The sequence below is a fragment of the Oncorhynchus nerka genome, linkage group LG12, assembly GCF_034236695.1.
Source record: "Oncorhynchus nerka isolate Pitt River linkage group LG12, Oner_Uvic_2.0, whole genome shotgun sequence".
NCBI classification, from domain to species: domain Eukaryota; kingdom Metazoa; phylum Chordata; class Actinopteri; order Salmoniformes; family Salmonidae; genus Oncorhynchus; species Oncorhynchus nerka.
The window spans coordinates 43,127,572-43,151,013 of NC_088407.1; the positions used below are offsets into that span (position 1 = coordinate 43,127,572).

Genomic DNA, 23,442 nt, shown 5'->3' on the forward strand with positions numbered 1-23,442 from the left:
CTGTGCCTTTAAACAGCTTGGAATATTCCTGAAAATGATGTCATGGCTTTAGAAGCTTCTGATAGGCTAATTGACATCATTTGAGTCAATTGTAGGTGTACCTGTGGATGTATTTCAAGGCCTACCTTCAAACTCAGTGCCTCTTTGCTTGACATCATGGGAAAATCAAAAGAAATCAGCCAAGACCTCAGAAAAAAAACTAGACCTCCACAAGCGCCTGACGATACCACGTTCATCTGTACAAACAATAGTATGCACGTATAAACGCTATGGAACCACGCAGCCGCCATACCGCTCAGGAAGGAAACGCGTTCTGTCTCCTAGAGATGAATGTACTTTGGTGCGAAAAGTGCAAATCAATCCCAGAACAACAGCAAAGAATCTTGTGAAGATGCTGGAGGAAACCGGTACAAAAGTATCTATAGCCAAAGTAAAACGAGTCCTATATCGACAACCTGAAAGGCCACTCAGCAAGGAAAAGACACTGCTCCAAAATCTCCATAAAAAAGACAGACTACGGTTTGCAACTGCACATGGGGAAAAAGATTGTACTTTTTGGAGAAATGTCCTCTGTTCTGATGAAACAAAAATAGAACTGTTTGGCCATAATGACCATCGTTATGTTTGGTGGAAAAAGGTGGAGGCTTGCAAGCAGAAGAACACCGTCCCAACCATGAAGCACAGGTGTGGCAGCATCATGTCGTGGGGGTGCTTTGCTGCAGGAGGGACTGGTCCACTGGAAAGTGACCTCCATTCACTATTTAACCCTGCCCATTTCGAGACATGATAATGGTCCATTTCTAAATCAAAACCAATTTCATCCATATATTATTTAGTATATGCAAAGACAAGATTAAACCAAGAATGGTCTGTTAGGTGACAATAATTGCCTATTACTTGTAAATGGAGTATTTTCACTTGTGATAAAAGCAGAAATACATTGGAATTGAGCTCAGGTGCATCATGTTTCAATTGATCATCCTTGAGATGTTTCTACAACATGATTGGAATCCACATGTGGTCAATTCAATTGATTAGACATGATTTGGAAAGGCACACACCTGTCTATATAAGGTCCCACAGTTGACAGTGCATGTCAGATTAAAAACCAAGCCATAAGGTCGAAGGTATTGTCCATTGAGCTTCGAGGCAGGATTGTGTCGAGGCACAGATCTGGGGAAGGGTACCGAAAAATTGCTGCAGCATTTAAGGTCCCCAAGAACACAGTCGCCTCCATCAGTCTTAAATGGACGCAGTTTTGAACAACCAAGACCTAGAGCTAGCCACCCAACCAAAATGAGCAATCGGGGGCGAAGTGCCTTGGTTAGGGAGGTAACCAAGAACCTAATGGGCACTCTGGCAGAGCTCCAGAGTTCCTCTGTGGAGATGGGAGAACCTTGCAGAAGGACAACCATCTCTACAGCACTCCACCAATCAGGCCTTTATAGTAAAGTGGCCAGATGGAAGCCACTCCTCAGTAAAAGGCACATGACAGCCCGCTTGGAGTTTGCCAAAAGGCACCTGAAGACTCTCAGACCATGAGAAACAAGATTCTCTGGTCTGATGAAACCAAGATTGAACATATTTTGGCCAGAATGTCACTTCTGGAGGAAACCTGGCACCATCCCTACGGTGAATCATGGTGATGGCAGCATCATGCTGTGGGGATGTTTTTCAGAGGCAGGGACTGGGAGATTAGTCAGGATCAAGGAAAAGATGAACGTAGCAAAGTACAGAGAGATCCTGATGAAAACCTGCTCCAGAGTGCTCAGGACCTCAGACTGGGGCGAAGTTTCACTTTCCAACAGGACAATGACCCTTATCACACAGCCAAGACAACGCAGGAGTGGCTTCGGGACAAGTCTCTGAATGTCCTTGAGTGGCCCAGCCAGAGCCCGGACTTGAACCTGATCAAACATCTCTGGAGAGACCTGAAAATAGCTCTGCAGCGACACTCTGCATCCAACCTGACAGAGATTGAGAAGATCTTCAGAGAAGATTGGGAATAACTCCACAAAAACAGGTGTGCAAGTTTGTGGCATCATAACCCAGAAGACTCAAGGCTGAAGTCGCTGCCAAAGATGCTTCAAGAAAGTACTGAGTAAAGGGTCTGAATACTTTTGGAAATGTGATATTATTATTTTTATAGACAATTTTTTTATTTTTTTTATTTTTACCTTTATTTTACTAGGCAAGTCAGTTAAGAACAAATTCTTATTTTCAATGACGGCCTAGGAACAGTGGGTTAACTGCTTGTTCAGGGGCAGAATGACAGATTTGTACCTTGTCAGCTCGGGGATTTGAACTTGCAACCTTTCGGTCTAACCACTAGGCTACCCTGCCGCCCAAGTTTGGGATTACTTAGAAATGTCCTTGTTTTTTAAAGAAAAGCACATTTTTTTGTCCATTAAAATAACATCATATTTATCAGAAATTACAGTGTAGACATTGTTAATGTTGTAAATGACTATTGTAGCTGGAAACGGCTGATTTAAAAATGAAAAATAAAAATGTATTGAATATCTACATAGGCCCATTATCAGCAACCATCACTCCTGTGTTCCAATGGCACGTTGTGTTAGCTAATCCAAGTTTATAATTTTAAAAGGCTAATTCATTCTTAGAAAACCCTTTTGCAATTATGTTAGCACAGCTGAAAACTGTTGTCTGATTAAAGAAGCAATACAACTGGCCTTCTTTAGACTAGTTTAGTATCTGGAGCATCAGCATTTGTGGGTTCAATTACAGGCTCAAAATGGTCAGAAACAAATAACTTTCTTCTAAAAACTCGTCAGCCTGTTATTGTTCTGAGAAATTAAGGCTATTCCATGCGGGAAATTGCCAAGAAACTAAAGATCTCGTACAACGCTGTGTACTACTCCCTTCACAGAACAGCACAAACTGGTTCGAAACAGAATAGAAAGAGGAGTGGGATGCCCCGGTGATCAACTGCGCAAGAGGACAAGTACATTAGAGTGTCTAGTTTGAGAAACAACTGTCCCAGACTGCATTTGGAATATTTATTTCTCACGGCAACACAAAGCTGATGCCGCCGGGAAATTCAAGACATTATCAATTGCTTGTCAAATTGTGAATGAGAAACTGATGAAGTGTGTACGGCCTGCGCAAAAAAAAACAAAGCAGAGCTCATGCCTTTCATGCAACTTTTTACAAAGCATCATGCAGCCTTACAACGTATTAACGTATCTAAACATATAGCCCATCGTTTGTAGAACAACTAAAGTTACATTAATAACTCTAAATTAAGCATATACTGTAGGAGTACCTATTTATTGGTTAAACGCTGAACACAGAATAGCTTCATGTGCGCACTGCCTCAAATCGTTTGGAGGAAATATCCTTTCAATTTAATCAGCTTTGTTCAATTGTATTCTTATGCTATAAAATAATGCCATGGAATTCTAAGAAGATCTTGTCTGCTAAATTAACTCATGTAGCCCATAGCCAGATGAGGACCTAACATAAGGACTAGTATGCTATTCTGTTCTTCTGAATTAGACTACATTTTCTTCATATCATTATGAATGTGTAGACTATATTACATGGATTTATTAGACGTTTTAATGTAGATGTACCAAAAGGTCTGCATCAGTAGCTTGTAGGCTATGTGTGGAAGCCAGTAGATGCTAAATGTGTTTATGTTAATTAAAGGTCAATTACCGTGAGACCAGCAGTTACCAGCTGACAGAATTGTGTTACCTCCACTGCCCTATCCACGCCCCTACCTTTTTTAAGGTGTCTGTACTCCCAGTCATGTGAAATCCATAGATTAGGGCCTAATGATTTTATTTTAATTGACTTATTTCCTTATAAACGTCTTCTCATTTTCAGCAAACTATGACTTTAATTGCCTACCGTCTGTAAGTTGTTAGTGTCTTAACGACCACTCCACATTAGAGGTCGACCAATTAATCGGGATGGCCGATTAATTAGGGCCGATTTCAAGTTTTCATAACAATCAGAAATCGGTATTTTTGGGCGCCAATTTTGCCGATTTTTATTATTTTTTTTTTATATATATATTTTTGTAAAAAATAAATAAATGTTATACCTTTATTTAACTAGGCAAGTCAGTTAAGAACACATTCTTATGTTCAATGACGGCCTAGGAACGGTGGGTTAACTGCCTTGTTCAGGGGCAGAACGACCTTGTCAGCTCGGGGGATCCAATCTTGCAACCTTAGAGTTAACTAGTCCAACGCACTAACCGCCTGCCTCTCATTGCACCCACGAGGAGCCTGCCTGTTACGCGAATGCAGTAGAAGCCAAGGTAAGTTGCTAGCTAGCATTAAACGTATCTTATAAAAAACAATCAATCAATCATAATCACTAGTTATAACTACACATGGTTGATGATATTACTAGTTTATCTAGCGTGTCCTGCGTTGCATATAATCGATGCAACGCTGGGGGATGAGCGCATTTGTGAAAAAAGCACAAACTTTGGACAACTGTACCTAACCATAAACACCGATGCCTTTCTTAAAATCAACACACAGAAGTATGTATTTTTAAACCTGCATATTTAGCTAATAGAAATCCAGGTTCGCAGGCAATATTAACCAGGTGAAATTGTGTCATTTCTCTTGCGTTCATTGCACGCAGAGTCAGGGTATATGCAACAGTTAGGGCAGCCTGGCTCATTGCGAACTAATTTGCCAGAATTTTACGTAATTATGACATAACATTGAAGGTTGTGCAAAGTAACAAGAATATTTAGACTTAGGGATGCCACCCGTTAGATAAAATCCCGAACGGTTCCGTATTTCACTGAAATAGTAAACGTTTTGTTTTCAAAATGATAGTTTCCGGATTCGACCATATTAATGACCAAAGGCTCATACTGTATTTCTGTGTGTTATAATTAAGTCTATGATTTGATAGAGCAGTCTGACTGAGCGATGGTAGGCAGCAGCAGGCTCGTAAGCATTCATTCAAACAGCACTTTTGTGCATTTTGCCAGCAGCTCTTCGCAAGCACAGAGCTGTTTATGACTTCAAGCCTATCAGCCTAATGGCTGGTGTAACCGATGTGAAATGGCTAGCTAGTTAGCTTTGTGTGCGCTAATAGCGTTTCAAATGTCACTCGCTCTGAGACTTGGAGTAGTTATTCCCCTTGCTCTGCAAGGGCCGCGGCTTTTGTGGAGCGATGGGTAACCCTGCTTCGAGTGTGGCTGTTGTCGATGTGTTCCTGGTTCGAGCCCAGGTATGGGTGAGGAGAGGGACGGAAGCTATACTGTTACACTGACAATACTATAGTGCCTATAAGAACATCCAATAGTCAAAGGTATATGAAATACAAATAGTATAGAGAGAAATAGTCCTATAAATACTATATTAACTACAACCTAAAACCTCTTACCTTGGAATAATTGAAGTCTCATGTTAAAAGGAACCACCAACTTTCATATGTTCTCATGTTCTGAGCAAGTAACTCAAACGTTAGCTTTTTTACATGGTGCAAATTGGACTTTTATTTCTCCAACACTTTGTTTTTGCATTATTTAAACCAAATTGAACATGTTTCATTATTTATTTGAGGCTAAATTGATTTTTATTGATGTATTATATTAAGTTAAAATAAGTGTTCATTCAGTATTGTTGTAATTGTCATTATTACAAATAAAGAAATAAAAATTGGCCGATTAATCTGTATTGGCCTTTTTTGGTCCTCCAATAATCGGTATCGGTATTTACATTTACATTTAAGTCATTTAGCAGACGCTCTTATCCAGAGCGACTTACAAATTGGTGCGTTCACCTTAAGACATCCAGTGGAACAGCCACTTTACAATAGTGCATCTAAAACTTTTAAGGGGGGTGAGAAGGATTACTTTATCCTATCCTAGGTATTCCTGAAAGAGGTGGGGTTTCAGGTGTCTCCGGAAGGTGGTGATTGACTCCGCTGTCCTGGCGTCGTGAGGGAGTTTGTTCCACCATTGGGGGGCCAGAGCAGCGAACAGTTTTGACTGGGCTGCGCGGGAACTGTACTTCCTCAGTGGTAGGGAGGCGAGCAGGCCAGAGGTGGATGAACGCAGTGCCCTTGTTTGGGTGTAGGGCCTGATCAGAGCCTGGAGGTACTGAGGTGCCGTTCCCCTCACAGCTCCGTAGGCAAGCACCATGGTCTTGTAGCGGATGCGAGCTTCAACTGGAAGCCAGTGGAGAGAGCGGAGGAGCGGGGTGACGTGAGAGAACTTGGGAAGGTTGAACACCAGACGGGCTGCGGCGTTCTGGATGAGTTGTAGGGGTTTAATGGCACAGGCAGGGAGCCCAGCCAACAGCGAGTTGCAGTAATCCAGACGGGAGATGACAAGTGCCTGGATTAGGACCTGCGCTGCTTCCTGTGTGAGGCAGGGTCGTACTCTGCGGATGTTGTAGAGCATGAACCTACAAGAACGGGCCACCGCCTTGATGTTAGTTGAGAACGACAGGGTGTTGTCCAGGATCACGCCAAGGTTCTTAGCGCTCTGGGAGGAGGACAGAATGGAGTTGTCAACCGTGATGGCGAGATCATGGAACGGGCAGTCCTTCCCCGGGTGGAAGAGCAGCTCCGTCTTGCCGAGGTTCAGCTTGAGGTGGTGATCCGTCATCCACACTGATATGTCTGCCAGACATGCAGAGATGCGATTCGCCACCTGGTCATCAGAAGGGGGAAAGGAGAAGATTAATTGTGTGTCGTCTGCATAGCAATGATAGGAGAGACCATGTGAGGTTATGACAGAGCCAAGTGACTTGGTGTATAGCGAGAATAGGAGAGGGCCTAGAACAGAGCCCTGGGGGACGCCAGTGGTGAGAGCGCGTGGTGAGGAGACAGATTCTCGCCACGCCACCTGGTAGGAGCGACCTGTCAGGTAGGACGCAATCCAAGCGTGGGCCGCGCCGGAGATGCCCAACTCGGAGAGGGTGGAGAGGAGGATCTGATGGTTCACAGTATCGAAGGCAGCCGATAGGTCTAGAAGGATGAGAGCAGAGGAGAGAGAGTTAGCTTTAGCAGTGCGGAGGGCCTCCGTGATACAGAGAAGAGCAGTCTCAGTTAAATGACTAGTCTTGAAACCTGACTGATTTGGATCAAGAAGGTCATTCTGAGAGAGATAGCGGGAGAGCTGGCCAAGGACGGCACGTTCAAGAGTTTTGGAGAGAAAAGAAAGAAGGGATACTGGTCTGTAGTTGTTGACATCGGAGGGATCGAGTGTAGGTTTTTTCAGAAGGGGTGCAACTCTCGCTCTCTTGAAGACAGAAGGGACGTAGCCAGCGGTCAGGGATGAGTTGATGAGCGAGGTGAGGTAAGGGAGAAGGTCTCCGGAAATGGTCTGGAGAAGAGAGGAGGGAATAGGGTCAAGCGGGCAGGTTGTTGGGCGGCCGGCCGTCACAAGACGCGAGATTTCATCTGGAGAGAGGGGAGAAAGAGGTCAGAGCACAGGGTAGGGCAGTGTGAGCAGAACCAGCGGTGTCGTTTGACTTAGCAAACGAGGATCGGATGTCGTCGACCTTCTTTTCAAAATGGTTGTCGAAGTCATCTGCAGAGAGGGGAGGGGGGGAGGATTCAGGAGGGAGGAGAAGGTGGCAAAGAGCTTCCTAGGGTTAGAGGCAGATGCTTGGACTTTAGAGTGGTAGAAAGTGGCTTTAGCAGCAGAGACAGAAGAGGAAAATGTAGAGAGGAGGGAGTGAAAGGATGCCAGGTCCGCAGGGAGGCGAGTTTTCCTCCATTTCCGCTCGGCTGCCCGGAGCCCTGTTCTGTGAGCTCGCAATGAGTCGTCGAGCCACGGAGCAGGAGGGGAGGACCGAGCCGGCCTGGAGGATAGGGGACATAGAGAATCAAGGGATGCAGAAAGGGAGGAGAGGAGGGTTGAGGAGGCAGAATCAGGAGATAGGTTGGAGAAGGTTTGAGCAGAGGGAAGAGATGATAGGATGGAAGAGGAGAGAGTAGCGGGGAGAGAGAGCGAAGATTGGGACGGCGCGATACCATCCGAGTAGGGGCAGTGTGGGAAGTGTTGGATGAGAGCAAGAGGGAAAAGGATACAAGGTAGTGGTCGGAGACTTGGAGGGGAGTTGCAGTGAGGTTAGTGGAAGAACAGCATCTAGTAAAGATGAGGTCGAGCGTATTGCCTGCCTTGTGAGTAGAGGGGAAGGTGAGAGGGTGAGGTCAAAAGAGGAGAGGAGTGGAAAGAAGGAGGCAGAGAGGAATGAGTCAAAGGTAGACGTGGGGAGGTTAAAGTCGCCCAGAACTGTGAGAGGTGAGCCATCCTCAGGAAAGGAGCTTATCAAGGCATCAAGCTCATTGATGAACTCTCCGAGGGAACCTGGAGGGCGATAAATGATAAGGATGTTAAGCTTGAAAGGGCTGGTAACTGTGACAGCATGGAATTCAAAGGAGGCGATAGACAGATGGGTAAGGGGAGAAAGAGAGAATGACCACTTGGGAGAGATGAGGATCCCGGTGCCACCACCCCGCTGACCAGAAGCTCTCGGGGTGTGCGAGAACACGTGGGCGGACGAAGAGAGAGCAGTAGGAGTAGCAGTGTTATCTGTGGTGATCCATGTTTCCGTCAGTGCCAAGAAGTCGAGGGACTGGAGGGAGGCATAGGCTGAGATGAACTCTGCCTTGTTGGCCGCAGATCGGCAGTTCCAGAGGCTACCGGAGACCTGGAACTCCACGTGGGTCGTGCGCGCTGGGACCACCAGATTAGAGTGGCCGCGGCCACGCGGTGTGGAGCGTTTGTATGGTCTGTGCAGAGAGGAGAGAACAGGGATAGACAGACACATAGTTGACAGGCTACAGAAGAGGCTACGCTAATGCAAAGGAGATTGTATCTGCATTGAAAAATCATAATCGGTTGACCTCTACTCCACATGTTCATTAATTGTTTATGGTTCATTGAACAAGCATGGGAAACAGTTTTAAACCCTTTACAATGATGATCTGTGAAGTTATTTGGATTTTTACGGAATTATTTTTGAAAGACAGGGTCCTGAAAAAAAGGACTATTTCTTTGCTGAGTTTATGAACTGTAACTCAGTAACATCTTTAAAATTGTTCTATGTTGCTTTTATATTTTTGTTCAGTGTAGGCTAACATTCCGGCTTCTATCATCCCCTCAGCTTTTTCTAAAAAATAGATACAAAGGATTTGAAAATGTCTACATTTTTGTAATATAAAGTAGGCCTAAATTACCCCCATTGCATCATTTTATAGTTTATTTTATTGACACTTTTTCAAGTCATACACTTTCCATGTCCATCCTTACGACACAACTATGCCTAGGCTAATCTCCATGAATATATCACCTTTTGTGTCAGTTTAACCCAATGAAAAATAATTTTGCTCCCTTTGTTTTGTCAAGAAAGACCAGGTTGTAGTAGGCTAACTGAGAAGTTGACTTAACTCATTATGCAAGTAAACCAGAATCTGAGAGGGGGCCCCCTGTTTTGAGTGGTCGGACATGCTTGCTAAAATTGTATCTGCTGTTATAGGGGTAGCACATCTAGAAGACAATATGCTCAGAAATGTTGGAGAATTTAGCCTAGCTGTCCTACAGCCAGCGGCCAGGCTTTCTGAGCGTTTTTACTGCTTAGGAGGAGATTTGAAAAGATTAACAGACAAGCATGAACTCTAATACATGCCAAGGATTGAATTAATTAAAGATTTTTCTGGGCTGTGTTCAGTCACGTGGTGTAGCATTGAAATAATCGCTGGGTTTAGATTGGCACCTGTCCAACTCTGAGAGAGCTGTGAATGCTCTATTTTTACCTTGTTCCAGTCAGTTCATGGTAATATGGCAAAGACTGAGTTTCTTTTGAGTGCAGTTTCAGTATGATATGTTATTGTTGCTTGAAATGCCCCTAGCAGTGAGTATACTCTACGATTAGCCTAGGCATAGTTCTAAAAACGTGTGAAGAACCAGCTAATTCTGTAAATCACATTACAATAAATATTTTCCTATACTCATGTTGGCTCCAATTATAAAAATGTCTGACCAGACTCTTAATGACGAGCCTAAGTAACCTTTGCTGAAAAGTGTGTTGCTGGGTCAAAGGGGAAGCTATGACAAATGTAATAATTTAGTTTGTACTTAAAGCTAAGCTAACAATAAACAAATCTCTAAAGTATCCATTGCCTCCTGTGTGTCTCTCTCCAATAGACCATGACGGAGGAGGCTTTCGATGTGGTGGTGGTGGGTTCCTGTATGACTGACTTGGTCAGGTGAGTTAGTTATGCTATGCATCACAACACTGAGAGAGGGATTGGATCAGAATTTGCCCCAAAGTACTTTTGAGAACTTATGGGAACATTTTGTAGAAGTTATTGAGTCACATATCAACAATACATCTATAGTTTGAGATGTCAAAATATGTCACATGTAGTTCTATTTCAAATAGATCTTCTCGATATTTCACTTGATTGAGATTCGCCCCAGTGGATTCTCTAATGGAAGTAGGCTACAAATCGCAGCGTCTGTTGGAGACAGACAGGTCGATTGGCGAATGAGGTGAGGCCCTCTCCTCTTTATAAGAGGCCCCTTGTGCTGCCTCTGATCATTCCTGAAGCTCTCCTAAGCATGACTAGATTTTCTGTCTTCCTACGGAACTGTTCTCTGGTGAACCGCGAGGTTCATGCTGCCAAACGTAGGACCCAAGATCCTGTCGATAATGTTGAGTACTGACCGAAAGTAGTTTTGATTCCGCTATAATACATTTTTGACTCCTCATTCCCCGCTGGTAGCTAGCGTCACAGGCTAGCTATTGAGACTTGGGTAGCCCACGCCGTGAGACTACAGCTAACTTGGCTAGCTGGAATGCTAGCTAACCCCACAAAGGACTAGTTTTAGCTCAAACAGACAGACGAAGTAAGCATGCGCTTTCTCCGGCTAGCATTGTACTAACTAGCTAGGCTATGGGCCACGTGGCTGACGCTACTTAGCTTGTATTTTACTCAAGGAAAACTTTTTTCTCGGAGCCATGGAACCTGCTGCCCCTGCTATGGAATGGAGGGAACCAAGCAGGATTCATGCCCCTGCCTGACTACCGGCACACCCGCGTTTGTGTTGGATGACACTATCAGCCAAAGACCCATACGACTCATGTATTGTCTTCCTGGGGGGGAGAGCACGCAGCAGCAGTGCTCGCTAATCCCAAGTACTGCATGCACTGCAAGCGTTTCAATGAAGGGGAAGGTGGCCTCGTCATTGATGATAGCGAGGACATGACTCACCTCATCCCAGAGGAGGAAGAGGAAGCCGAAAGGCCTTCTTCTACCCTCAGCGGAGCTTCAATACCCAACTACAGATACCGGCTTATCGATGTCTGAAACGGGCAGCATCCAGACTAAATATCGACTGGCCCGAACCTGTAGGGGGTAGGTAGAAGTGCTGAAATTGACTTACTCGACGAGAGGAGGCTCCCCTCTCGCACCACTCCAGGTAAACAACTCCTCCCGGTGGTCCCATCTTGTGTGGCGGAAGCCCAACTTAACTGGGACAAGACCCTAACCACTAAAGTACAGACCAAGTACTTTAATAATATGGGTATTCAGAATATGGAGTTGGCCCCCGAGGGTTGAGTCGTTGCTGTCCAGCCACCTCAATCCTTATGCCATGTCACAGACTGGCATCTCCCTCCATGGGAATGCGGAGCGCTTTTCAGCCTCCATCTTCCAAAAGGTTTATGTGTCTGCCGCACGTTCAGTACGGGCATTCAAAATTAGGTCAAAGCTGATGGCATACCAAGACGATTTGCTTATGGAGATGCGACAACTCCTAGCAAACGGTATAGCCAACCAGGGCCTATGGTTGGAGATCTGTGTCATTGCAGACTTCACCCTACGAGCCTCAGAGGCGCTATCAAAGGCCGTGGGCGTGCCATGAGCCTTGCTGTGGTGGGGGAGAGAGCCCTGTGTCTTGACTTGTCCAGCCTCTTGGACATAGCTGTGGGAAGTAGGGGTGCTGGTGGTAGGGGTGCTCTCTGAACAGACATAATTTTGCTCCAGATGGTCAATAGCCTCTAAAATAAATGGCTGTGGATTAAGTTTCATCACAAGCACTTACAGTCGGGAAGGCCGCAATTTGGGCAGCACGTGCGCCAAATATAGAGCAGCTTGTTGCATTGTGTCCATAGATATAATCCATGGAAGGATTTTGGAACTTCTAACCCTGGCACTTTGACCGTTAAACTCATGGGTACACTAGCAATGGCTGCCAGTCCTGACTTGAATGGGAACATCCCATCGATGGATTATATGTCTATGGTTGGTTGTGGCTGTCAGTTTGACTTTCATAAATTTCAAATTTAAAGCAAATGCCTACTGCTGAAAAGAGAAGACTAATCTGTCTGTAGAAGCGAACTATTTTTCTCTAGTGTCTTATCTTGAGATCATGGCAAAGCGCATCGGCCATCACCGGCGAGAAGAAAAGGCTTCATCTTCATCATTGGGTGAATCAGTGTCACTGGAAAGTTTATTTTGTAGCTTATACTATATACAGTGCCTTCAGAAAGTATTCACACTCCTTGACTTTTTCCAAATGTTGTTGTGTTACAGCCTGAATTTAAAACGGATTAAATAAAGATTTTTTTGTCACTGACCTACACACAATACCGCATAATGTCAAAGTGGAATTATGGCTTTTTGAAATTTTTACAAATAATTTTTGTTGTTGTTCAAATTTTTACAAATTGAGTCAATAAGTATTCAAACCCTTTTTATGGCAAGCCCAAATAAGTTCAGGAGTAAAAATGACCTCAGCAACTATTTTTGAATAACTACCTCATCTCTGTACCCCACACTGTACCCAACACATACAACATACAAAGGTCCCTCAGTCAAGCAGGGAATTTAAACACAGAATCAACCGTGCAGACCAGGGAAGTTTTCCAATGCCTTGCAAAGAAGGGCACCTATTGATAGATGGGTAAAAATAGAAGCAGACATTGAATATCTCTTTGAGCATGGTGAAGTTATTAATTACACTTTGGATGGTGTATCAATACACCTAGTCACTACAAAAATACAGGCGTCCTTCCTAACTCAGTTTCCGGAAAGGAAGGAAACCACTCAGGGATTTCACCATGAGGCCAATGTTGACAGTTAGTTAGAGTTTAATGGTAGGGGAAAACTGAGGATGGATGAACAACATTGTAGTTATTCCACAATACTAACCTAAATTGACGGAGTGAAAAGAAGGAAGCCTGTACAGAATAAAAATATTCTAAAACATGCATCCTGTTTGCAACAAGGAACTGAAGTAATACAACAACAAAAATGTGGCAAAGCAATTAACTTTATGCCCTGAATACATTGTGTAATGTTTGGGGCAAATCCATTACAACACATTACTGAGTACGACTCTCTATATTTTCAAGCATAGTGGTGGCAGTATCATGTTATGGGTATGCTTGTAATCATTGAGGACTGGAGAGTTTTTCAGGATAAAAAAGAAATGGAATATAGCTAAGCACAGGCAAAATCCAAGAGGAAAACCTGGTTCAGTCTGCTTTCCACCAGACACTGGGAGATGAATTCACTTTTCAGCAGGACTAAAACAGGCAAAATACTTGTCCAGCCTCTCGGACATAGCCTTGGGAAGTAGGGGTATTGTTAGGTTACGGTGCATTCGGAAAGTATTCAGACCCTTACGTTACAGCCTTATTCTAAAATTTATTATATTGTTATTCTTATTGTGTTACTTTTTATTTTTTAGCCTACTTAGTAAATATTTTATTTTTCTTGAACTGCACTGTTGGTTAAGGGCTTGTAAGTAAGCATTTCACGGTAAAGTCTACACTTGTTGTATTCGGCGCATGTGGCAAATAAAGTTTGATTTGATATTTGTTATGTCCAAACTTTTGGCATGTTCCATAAATTGCGGCCGTGAATCCGCCATAGAAATAGAAAGAAAGAGGATGATGCTCCAGTAATATGAATAGCCTAACTATTGAACGATTTGGACTAGATTTGACATTGTAATGGACATGATGCAACCTTTGTTAGGCTGCTGGCAGACTGCGCTACAGCAATGCCAAGTTAGCCCATGCTCATGCCATGGTTCTCAGCTATGGGAAGTGAAATTATAGGTTACGATGACTTTTGCTCATGATGCACGCCGCAAATGACATGTAACAACACCTTCAGCTCATCGGACATGAAACAAAACACCAATACAAATGTAACAACAGCACAAAATAGATAAACACGTTTTTGGAATTTTCTGGTGCCTTTTCATTATAGGATGGATACTTGTGATTTCTAGCTGCACCAATTAAAGCAGTGGAGCGTGGTCTAAACTATTAATCTTGGAGCAACAGGGGGAACGGGATTCCAAAATGCAATCATATCACACGCAAATGTACCATTTATAAAATGTTTCTATACCGTTTATTAGGTATACCCATCAAGTACCCGGTTGGACCCACTTTGCCTCCAGTACATCCTGAATTATTTGGGGCATGGAAACGTTGCTCAATTGGTATCAGGGGACCTAACGTGTGCCAGGAAAACATTCCCCACACCGTTACATTATCGCCACCAGCCTGTACCGTTGACACCAGGCAGGATCGGGCCATGGACTCATGCTGCTTATACTCTGCCATCAGTATGACGCAAAAGGAAACGGGATTCGTCTGCAATGTTTTTCCACTTCTCAATTGTCCAGTGTTGGCGATTGTGTGCCCACTGGAGCCGCTTCTTCTTGTTTTTAGCTGATAGGAGTGGAACCCGGGGTGGTCGTCTGCTGCAATAACCCATCCGTGACAAGGATCGATGAGTTGTGCGTTCCGAGATGCCGTTCTGCACACTACTGTTGTACTGCGCCGTTATTTGCCTGTTTGTAGCCTGCTTGGTAGCTTGCACGGATCTTGCCATTCTCATTCGACCTCTCATCAACGACCTGTTTTCGTGCACAGGATTGCTGCTTACTGGATGTTTTGTATTTGTCGCACCATTCTCCGCAGCCCGTCTGGTGTTCAACCTTCCCAAGTTCTCTCACGTCACCCCGCTCCTCCGCTCTCTCCACTGGCTTCCAGTTGAAGCTCGCATCCGCTACAAGACCATGGTGCTTGCCTACGGAGCTGTGAGGGGAACGGCACCTCAGTACCTCCAGGCTCTGATCAGGCCCTACACCCAAACAAGGGCACTGCGTTCATCCACCTCTGGCCTGCTCGCCTCCCTACCACTGAGGAAGTACAGTTCCTGCGCAGCCCAGTCAAAACTGTTCGCTGCTCTGGCCCCCCAATGGTGGAACAAACTCCCTCACGACGCCAGGACAGCAGAGTCAATCACCACCTTCCGGAGACACCTGAAACCCCACCTCTTTCAGGAATACCTAGGATAGGATAAAGTAATCCTTCTCACCCCCTTAAAATATTTAGATGCACTATTGTAAAGTGGCTGTTCCACTGGATGTCTTAAGGTGAACGCACCAATTTGTAAGTCGCTCTGGATAAGAGCGTCTGCTAAATGACTTAAATGTAAATGTAAATGAACAAAAATATAAACATGTAACAATTTCAACAATTTTACTGAGTTACAGTTCATATAAGGAAATCAGTCAATTGAAATAAATTCATTAGGCCCTAATCTATGGATTTCACATGACCTGGGAGGGCATAGGCCCACCCACTGGCGAGCCAGACCCAGCCAATCAGAATTAGTTTTTCCACACAAAAGGGCTTTATTACAGACAGAAAAACGTATCAGTTCCATTAGCTGTTCGTTCGGTTGGCAGGTCTCAGACGATCCCGCAGGTGAAGAAGCCGGATGTGGAGGTTCTGGGCTGGCATGGTTACAGCTTCTTTTTTAACCTCACCGCTTTTTCCTGCTCGCAAGAGTGCAAGGAAGAGAGGCCTGCTTGAGAATGACCAGAGGCAGAGCGAGTGGTGTCTAATGAAGAGAAAAGGGGCTCATCTCATTCGCCACTCGAACATGTCTGTTTCCAACAAAGCTCTGTGATTGGTACTTCTGTTAAAGAATCCGCCTGAACGAATCCCCATAATGTGAGATCTCACTCTTATACCATGGAGTTGTTGAATATTCCTGAGCGTGTATTATTTCCATATAACGCATGGTATATTTGCACGGTAGAATTCAATGGTTATAGTTCATTAATACATATTTTGTTTGACCTGCTTTTGAAAGCAAACGTCGAATTGGAAGCAGTATTGGTTTTGTTGAATTCGATTTTATAACGGGAAACTAGGACTGATGGTTTGGTTAGCCAAACGACCAAGTCTGTTTGTTTGGTTACCACGGCAACTACTGTAGCTAACTAGTAAACTTGCTAGCTACTCCAGTGTATGGTGAACACATTTCTACCGCCAAAATGAACACATTTCTAGTCGTAAATGTGTTAAATCAACTCTGGGCTATGCATTCTATTGAAAATAATGAACGTAAATGTGTCAAATCAACTATGGGCTATGCGTTCTATTGAAAATAATGAACGAGGCTAGCGGGTCGTGGATAATGAACGAGGCTAGCGCGTCGTGGAATAATTCACACCTCGTTCATTATTTTCAATAGAACGCATAGCCCCGAGTTGATTACCCCTTACATATTATCATAGAACAGGGGTTATACAAGTAACCCTACATTTTAAAATGTGGGTCCTGGTTCTGAGCCATGGCATATACGTTATTTAACTGCCAATTCTGTTTTAGAACTGTTCATCCTCATGTTATCTTCTGCAACTGACAGCCACACATCTTTGTTGTGCTTGAAAAAGCTTTATTAGTCGTTCTGGCTCATACACATCACATTGTGGTGGAAACATGGAATGGCCTATTTTCTGGGCCGATGACAACCATGTGACTCTAAACCCTTTTAGGTATGGTCTAACACGCTATGTGCATCTTTTTAGTCTATATTTACCATCAGTTGTCATGGAAAGTTTTTACGCAAAAGCCAAGGGGTAATATTGGGAAGGGTGTTTCCAGCATGGCTCGAAATGGATGAAGCCCTATACAGACACATATAAGGGAACTGCCCTGTTCCTCCACCCCTGCCTGGGTTATTAATTCCATAGGAATCTAGTCATTCTATTTCTATGATTAATACCGCTGTCCCCAGACACAATACCAGATTAGGCTACTGTCACGTAACGTAGGTATGAGGCGGATGGAGGCGTAACTTCATCCAGAGGTATAAAGACCCCGAAGGGCCACATCAGAAAGGCAAGGAGGACTAGGTTTCAAATAACATTTTATTGGTCACATACACGTGTTTAGCAGTTATTGCGGGTGTAGCGAAATGCTTGTGTTTCTAGCTCCAACAGTGCAGTAATATCTAACAAGTAATATCGAACAATTCCACAACAATACACACATTGTGCATCTGTAAAAGTTTGTGAGGGTTTTAGATAGTGATGCACCGATATGATATTTTCCATGCCAAAAAAAAAACCGATACCGATAACCGATGTTTTACATTTCTGCTGAATTTTAAGCATTCTAGTACAGTTAAATAGTTAACACACACAGCAGTGGTCTAAGGCACTGCATCTCAGTGCAAGAGGCGTAACTACAGTCCTTGGTTCGAATCCAGGGTCTATCACATCCTTGATTGGGTTTCGTGTCTCAAAAATATTGTCTTGCATTTTAAAATGACAAGGGACCAAATATTGTAAAACTGTTCAATGCAACATCTTAGCATCACTACTTTGAGAAGGAAGTGAATATATTGGCTTTTTCTCCACAGTTGGCAACACTGTATCACTCATACCACAAATATGCTGAAAAAATATGTAAACGTGGTGGTCCAATGTTTCATGAGCACAAATATGTTTACATTCCTGTTAGTGAGCATTTCTCCTTTGCCAAGATAATCCATCCACCTGACAGGTGTGGCTTATCAAGAAGCTGATTAAACAACATGGCCATTACACTGGTGCACCTTGTGCTGGGGACAATAAAAGGCCACTCTAAAATGTGCAGTTTTGTCACATAACACAATGCCACAGATGCCTCAAGTTTATAGGGAGTGTGCAATCAAAATGCTGACTGTAGAAATGTCCACCAGAGCTATTGCCAGATAATTTAATTTTAATTTCTCGGCCATAAGCCGCATCCAACATCTATTTAGAGAATTTGGCACTGCGTCCAACCGGCCTCACAACTGCAGACCACGTGTAACCAAGCCAGCCCAGGACCTCCACATTTGGCTTCTTCACCTGCGGGATTGTCTGAAGGGGAGCTGAGGTGTATTTCTGTCTGTAATAAAGCTCTTTGTGGGGAAAACTCATTCTGATTGGCTGGGCCTGGCCCCCAGTGGGTGGGCATGGCTCCCAGTGGGTGGCCCTATGCTCTCCCAGGCCCACCCATGGTTGTGCCCTTGTCCAGTCGTGTGAAATCCATAGATTAGGGCCTAATCAATGTATTTAAACTGACTGATGTCCTTATATGAACTGTAACTCAGTAAAATATTTGAAATTGTTGCATTTTTATATTTTTGCTTAGTATACTTCCAATATCACCCGTACCACAAATCCTGTTTGACTTTCATAGGCTAGGTTAGAAGACAGACACTGATCCATTGATCTGCCTGTTGACTGGTGATGTGGATATGACCTCATCAGTAAAACCTAATTAACTCCATTGAGACCAAGGATTCAACTTGGTCATCATGACACCATGATCCCATTTAATTGATACCCGACTGTTGCTGTTATATCATCTCAGTAGATGTGGTGTGAACAGTGTAGTGAAAATGTCCTTCCCACACATGTTGTATCATCATCTCAAGTACAATTGAGACAACATTTGTCGCCCTGAAGTAGGCTTAGCCTACCTTTGCAAAGTGTTGTGCAACACAACAGGTGTTAAACAGAACAATAGATTATTTACAGTCTATCGCTTACATAAAATATGTCCATGTGGATGTCCATGCAAATGTACTGTTGTGTTATAGGTCACCGTTCAAGTCACATTTTCCCTTTCTGTGTTTTCGGTTGAGTAACTACACAACCTTACATTTTTCATCTCACCCCCCCCCCCCCCCCCAACCTTTATCTGTAACTGTGGCGAAAGTGATCCCACCCCCAGTTATCAAAAACACACGGACACGCTCACTGACGGTTTTGATCATTTTAGGCAACCTCTTTAAAGGGCAGGAGGAGCTGCATCAATTAGGCCCTACAGTACTACTGACGGGAAGAGACTGTGTTTTGGGCCTTTTCGGGGGGGGTGGAGGGTACTTGAAATACATTTTCCACCCCATCAAAGTGATATGCATGGCTTTGAAGTTGGAAATCCAGTTGCCTGAATGTGCCAATATTTGGGTGGTTGTGACACAGTCCCCCTCTCCCCACCTCCACTTGTCTTTCCCCTGACTATGTCTCCTCTCTCTTTCCTCTCTGATGTGGCCTCTCACACTAGAAACCCCACACTGTCAAAGCCAGACAGCGCCCCCTGCTGCCGTCCTCATCCACAGCTCCCTGATGTGATATGGAGCCGGTGTGATGTGGAGCAGTGTGATGGATTGTGTTTATATAGGCTAGGCTAGATGGTGCATTTCACTAGTTCTAAGGGAACTCATCCACCTCCAATGTATAGCAGCCACCTGTGTTTGTGGCTCTGGATAGACATTGCCCCTAAAAGACAGCGGAACAGCTTACCATCTTAACAAACCCTCCTAAGCAACCTTATAGTGTTTTCAGCTTGCGGTATAGACATTTTTACACCTGCTACCAGATGCAACCTATGAGGGTTGTTGACATTGGCCAATATGAGCCATTTCTGTAGGTGAGGGGAAATTACCTAAGTAGTTAATAAGGAAACATTTTTTCTCAGTATTTCACACCTCTCTCCTCACACCTCACCTCGACCTTCCCCTCACCTCTTCCTTCTCTCACTCTACCTCTCTCTGACTAGTGAAAGTGAAAAGAGCTCTTTTTTTAATTACATACACCGGATAGGTGCAGTGAAATGTGTTGTTTTACCTGGTCAGCCTGGTAGTACGGTGCCTCTGGAGATAATTAGGGTTAAGTGTCTTACTCAAGGGCACATTGGCAGATTTTTCATCTTGTCAGCTCAGGTAAAAGTCATAAATGTTACTGATCCGATGCGGTAATAGTTCTCAGGCTACTTCTGCGTCTGAACCATCTGCGCGTTCAAAAGGTTAGCCACCACTCAGTGGTTTAAATGTAAAGCAAAAAAATGTCAGGTGCTGCACAAAAAATAACAAGCTTCACCGAACACTTGTGATGGCCTTTTGGTGGCGTGGGAGAAAACAGACTGGGGTTGGAGTTGAGCTTTTAGCACGTAGCCAACCTTTTGGTTGGCGTGCTCGCAAACACACAGACAATGGACTAGTGTCTGGTGATGGAGGGGCAGTGGTTTACCCAACCTGGCAATCACCTGTTGAAAGCCAACCAGCCAAGCCAAGCCAACCAGTAGTCGTGGTCAGATGCCAATAAAGGCGGGACTGGAATCTGTGTGCGTGTGCATGTGTGTGTGTACCTGCGTGTGATTGTATGTATGTGTACTTGCAGTTACTATGCTTGGCCCCACACTCTCACACCCCACCCCTCATACAAGTGTAAACACTTTCACCACCCTGCTTCCTCTCTCTCTGAGAGAGACAGATACCTTATTAGGTATATGTGGAATCTGGGAATATACAATTCTCATGATTTGTTTCCTAATGCACTGTAGATGCATAATGTAAACATACTGTAATAACAAAAGTGTGAGACTATATGGTTTCTTCTACATAGTAGATTTTAATGTGTGGCTGATGACACATATAGGAGAGCAATTATAGGCATGGTACACATGGATAAATTCTATAGGCTAACATTGATTCGTACATACACATGTTTTAACAAATCATGATTCATATGTTGTCTCAGTACTTTTTTTTTCTGAAAGGCATTGTCCTAACAAGGAAAGGACATAAGACATAGGACATGATTCATCAAAACCACTTCACATATGGACTCCCATATGTTCGCCCCTATTTTGGTTTCGACCAAAACAACCTCATCTCCTGCATGAACGCTGAGGTTACTGGAAATCCTGAGGTTGTGAAAAACAACAAAGAGCTATTTTTATGTGGATTTACTGTAACTCCCTAGTTTCTCAACCATCACACCTGCTAATTAACACACACACACATATCCATACTGTATACACACACACTTCACACATACCCAAATCTCAATAATAGCTAAGTTTATCATCCTAGTCTTGCCACCAACAAACCCTCTGACCCTGGAGAAGGAAGAGCCTTGTAACTCTCTGTGATTGGAGGAGAGGGCAGACAGACAGCTCTCTAGCCTGGGGGAGAGAGGGCGGGGTAAGCATGACCCAACCTGTAGTGTCAGGCATTAGTGACATTAGCCCTAACAGGGCTCACTTTAACACCATCATCCTGGAAACCTTAGACCCACTCCAATTCACACACCGCCCCAACAGATCCACAGATGACACAATCTCAGTCGCCCTCCACACTGCCCTTTACCACCTGGACAAAAGGAACACCAATGTGAGAATGCTATTCATTGACTACAGCTCAGCGTTCAACACCATAGTGCCCACAAAGCTCATCACTAAGGACCCTGGGACTAAACACCTCCCTCTACAACTGGATCCTGGACTTCCTGATGGTCCGCCCCCAGGTAGTAAGGGTAAGCGGACAACACATCTGCCACGCTGATCCTCAACACGGGGGCCCCTCAGGGGTGCATGCTTAGTCCCCTCCTGTACTCCCTGCTCACCCACAACTGTGGTAAAGCACGACTCCAACATCACCATTAAGTTTGCTGACGACACAACGGTGGTAGGCCTGATCACCGACAAAGGAGGTCATAGACCTGGCAGTGTGGTGCCAGGACAACAATATCTCAACATTAGTTGTGAAGAGGGCATGACAATGCCTTTCCCCTCAGGAGACTGAGAAGATCTGGCATGGGTCCCCAGATCCTCAAAAGGTTATATAGCTACACCATTGAGAGCATCCTGACCAGTTGCATCGCCGCCTGGTATGGAAAATGCTCGGCATCCGGCCGTAAAGTGAGTACAGCCCAGTACGTCACTAGGGCCAAGCTTCTTGCCATCCAGGGCGTATATACTAGGCGGTGTCAGAGGAAGGCCCAAAACATTGTCAAAGACTCCAGTTACCCAAGTCATAGACTGTTCCGGTACCGGAGCACCAAGTCTAGGTCCAAAAGGCTCCTTAACAACTTCTACCCCCAAGCCATAAGACTGCTGAACAATTAATCAAATGGCCACCCAGGCTGTTTGCATTGACGACCCCCCCCCCGGATGTGGAGGTTCTGGGCTGGCATGGTTACAGCTTCTTTTTTAACCTCACCGCTTTTTCCTGCTCGCAAGAGTGCAAGGAAGAGAGGCCTGCTTGAGAATGACCAGAGGCAGAGCGAGTGGTGTCTAATGAAGAGAAAAGGGGCTCATCTCATTCGCCACTCGAACATGTCTGTTTCCAACAAAGCTCTGTGATTGGTACTTCTGTTAAAGAATCCGCCTGAACGAATCCCCATAATGTGAGATCTCACTCTTATACCATGGAGTTGTTGAATATTCCTGAGCGTGTATTATTTCCATATAACGCATGGTATATTTGCACGGTAGAATTCAATGGTTATAGTTCATTAATACATATTTTGTTTGACCTGCTTTTGAAAGCAAACGTCGAATTGGAAGCAGTATTGGTTTTGTTGAATTCGATTTTATAACGGGAAACTAGGACTGATGGTTTGGTTAGCCAAACGACCAAGTCTGTTTGTTTGGTTACCACGGCAACTACTGTAGCTAACTAGTAAACTTGCTAGCTACTCCAGTGTATGGTGAACACATTTCTACCGCCAAAATGAACACATTTCTAGTCGTAAATGTGTTAAATCAACTCTGGGCTATGCATTCTATTGAAAATAATGAACGTAAATGTGTCAAATCAACTATGGGCTATGCGTTCTATTGAAAATAATGAACGAGGCTAGCGGGTCGTGGATAATGAACGAGGCTAGCGCGTCGTGGAATAATTCACACCTCGTTCATTATTTTCAATAGAACGCATAGCCCCGAGTTGATTACCCTTACATATTATCATAGAACAGGGTTATACAAGTAACCCTACATTTTAAAATGTGGGTCCTGGTTCTGAGCCATGGCATATACGTTATTTAACTGCCAATTCTGTTTTAGAACTGTTCATCCTCATGTTATCTTCTGCAACTGACAGCCACACATCTTTGTTGTGCTTGAAAAAGCTTTATTAGTCGTTCTGGCTCATACACATCACATTGTGGTGGAAACATGGAATGGCCTATTTTCTGGGCCGATGACAACCATGTGACTCTAAACCCTTTTAGGTATGGTCTAACACGCTATGTGCATCTTTTTAGTCTATATTTACCATCAGTTGTCATGGAAAGTTTTTACGCAAAAGCCAAGGGGTAATATTGGGAAGGGTGTTTCCAGCATG

General features: G+C 44.1%; 1 protein-coding gene across 3 annotated transcripts in view; it reads left to right on the forward strand.

Annotated features, from left to right (window-relative positions):
• rbks (ribokinase) overlaps positions 1-23,442 on the forward strand; it is an 80,341-nt gene that overhangs the window by 3,972 nt on the left and 52,927 nt on the right. For 2 of the 3 annotated variants that reach the window (XM_065025609.1, XM_029674927.2), the window contains exon 2: positions 10,160-10,221. In XM_065025609.1, coding sequence (XP_064881681.1) covers positions 10,163-10,221 — 59 coding nt within the window. In that variant the 5' untranslated portion in view covers positions 10,160-10,162. Of the gene's footprint in view, positions 1-157; positions 4,292-10,159; positions 10,222-23,442 lie in introns of those variants that run through there. The other variant, XM_065025608.1, reaches the window with a different exon arrangement.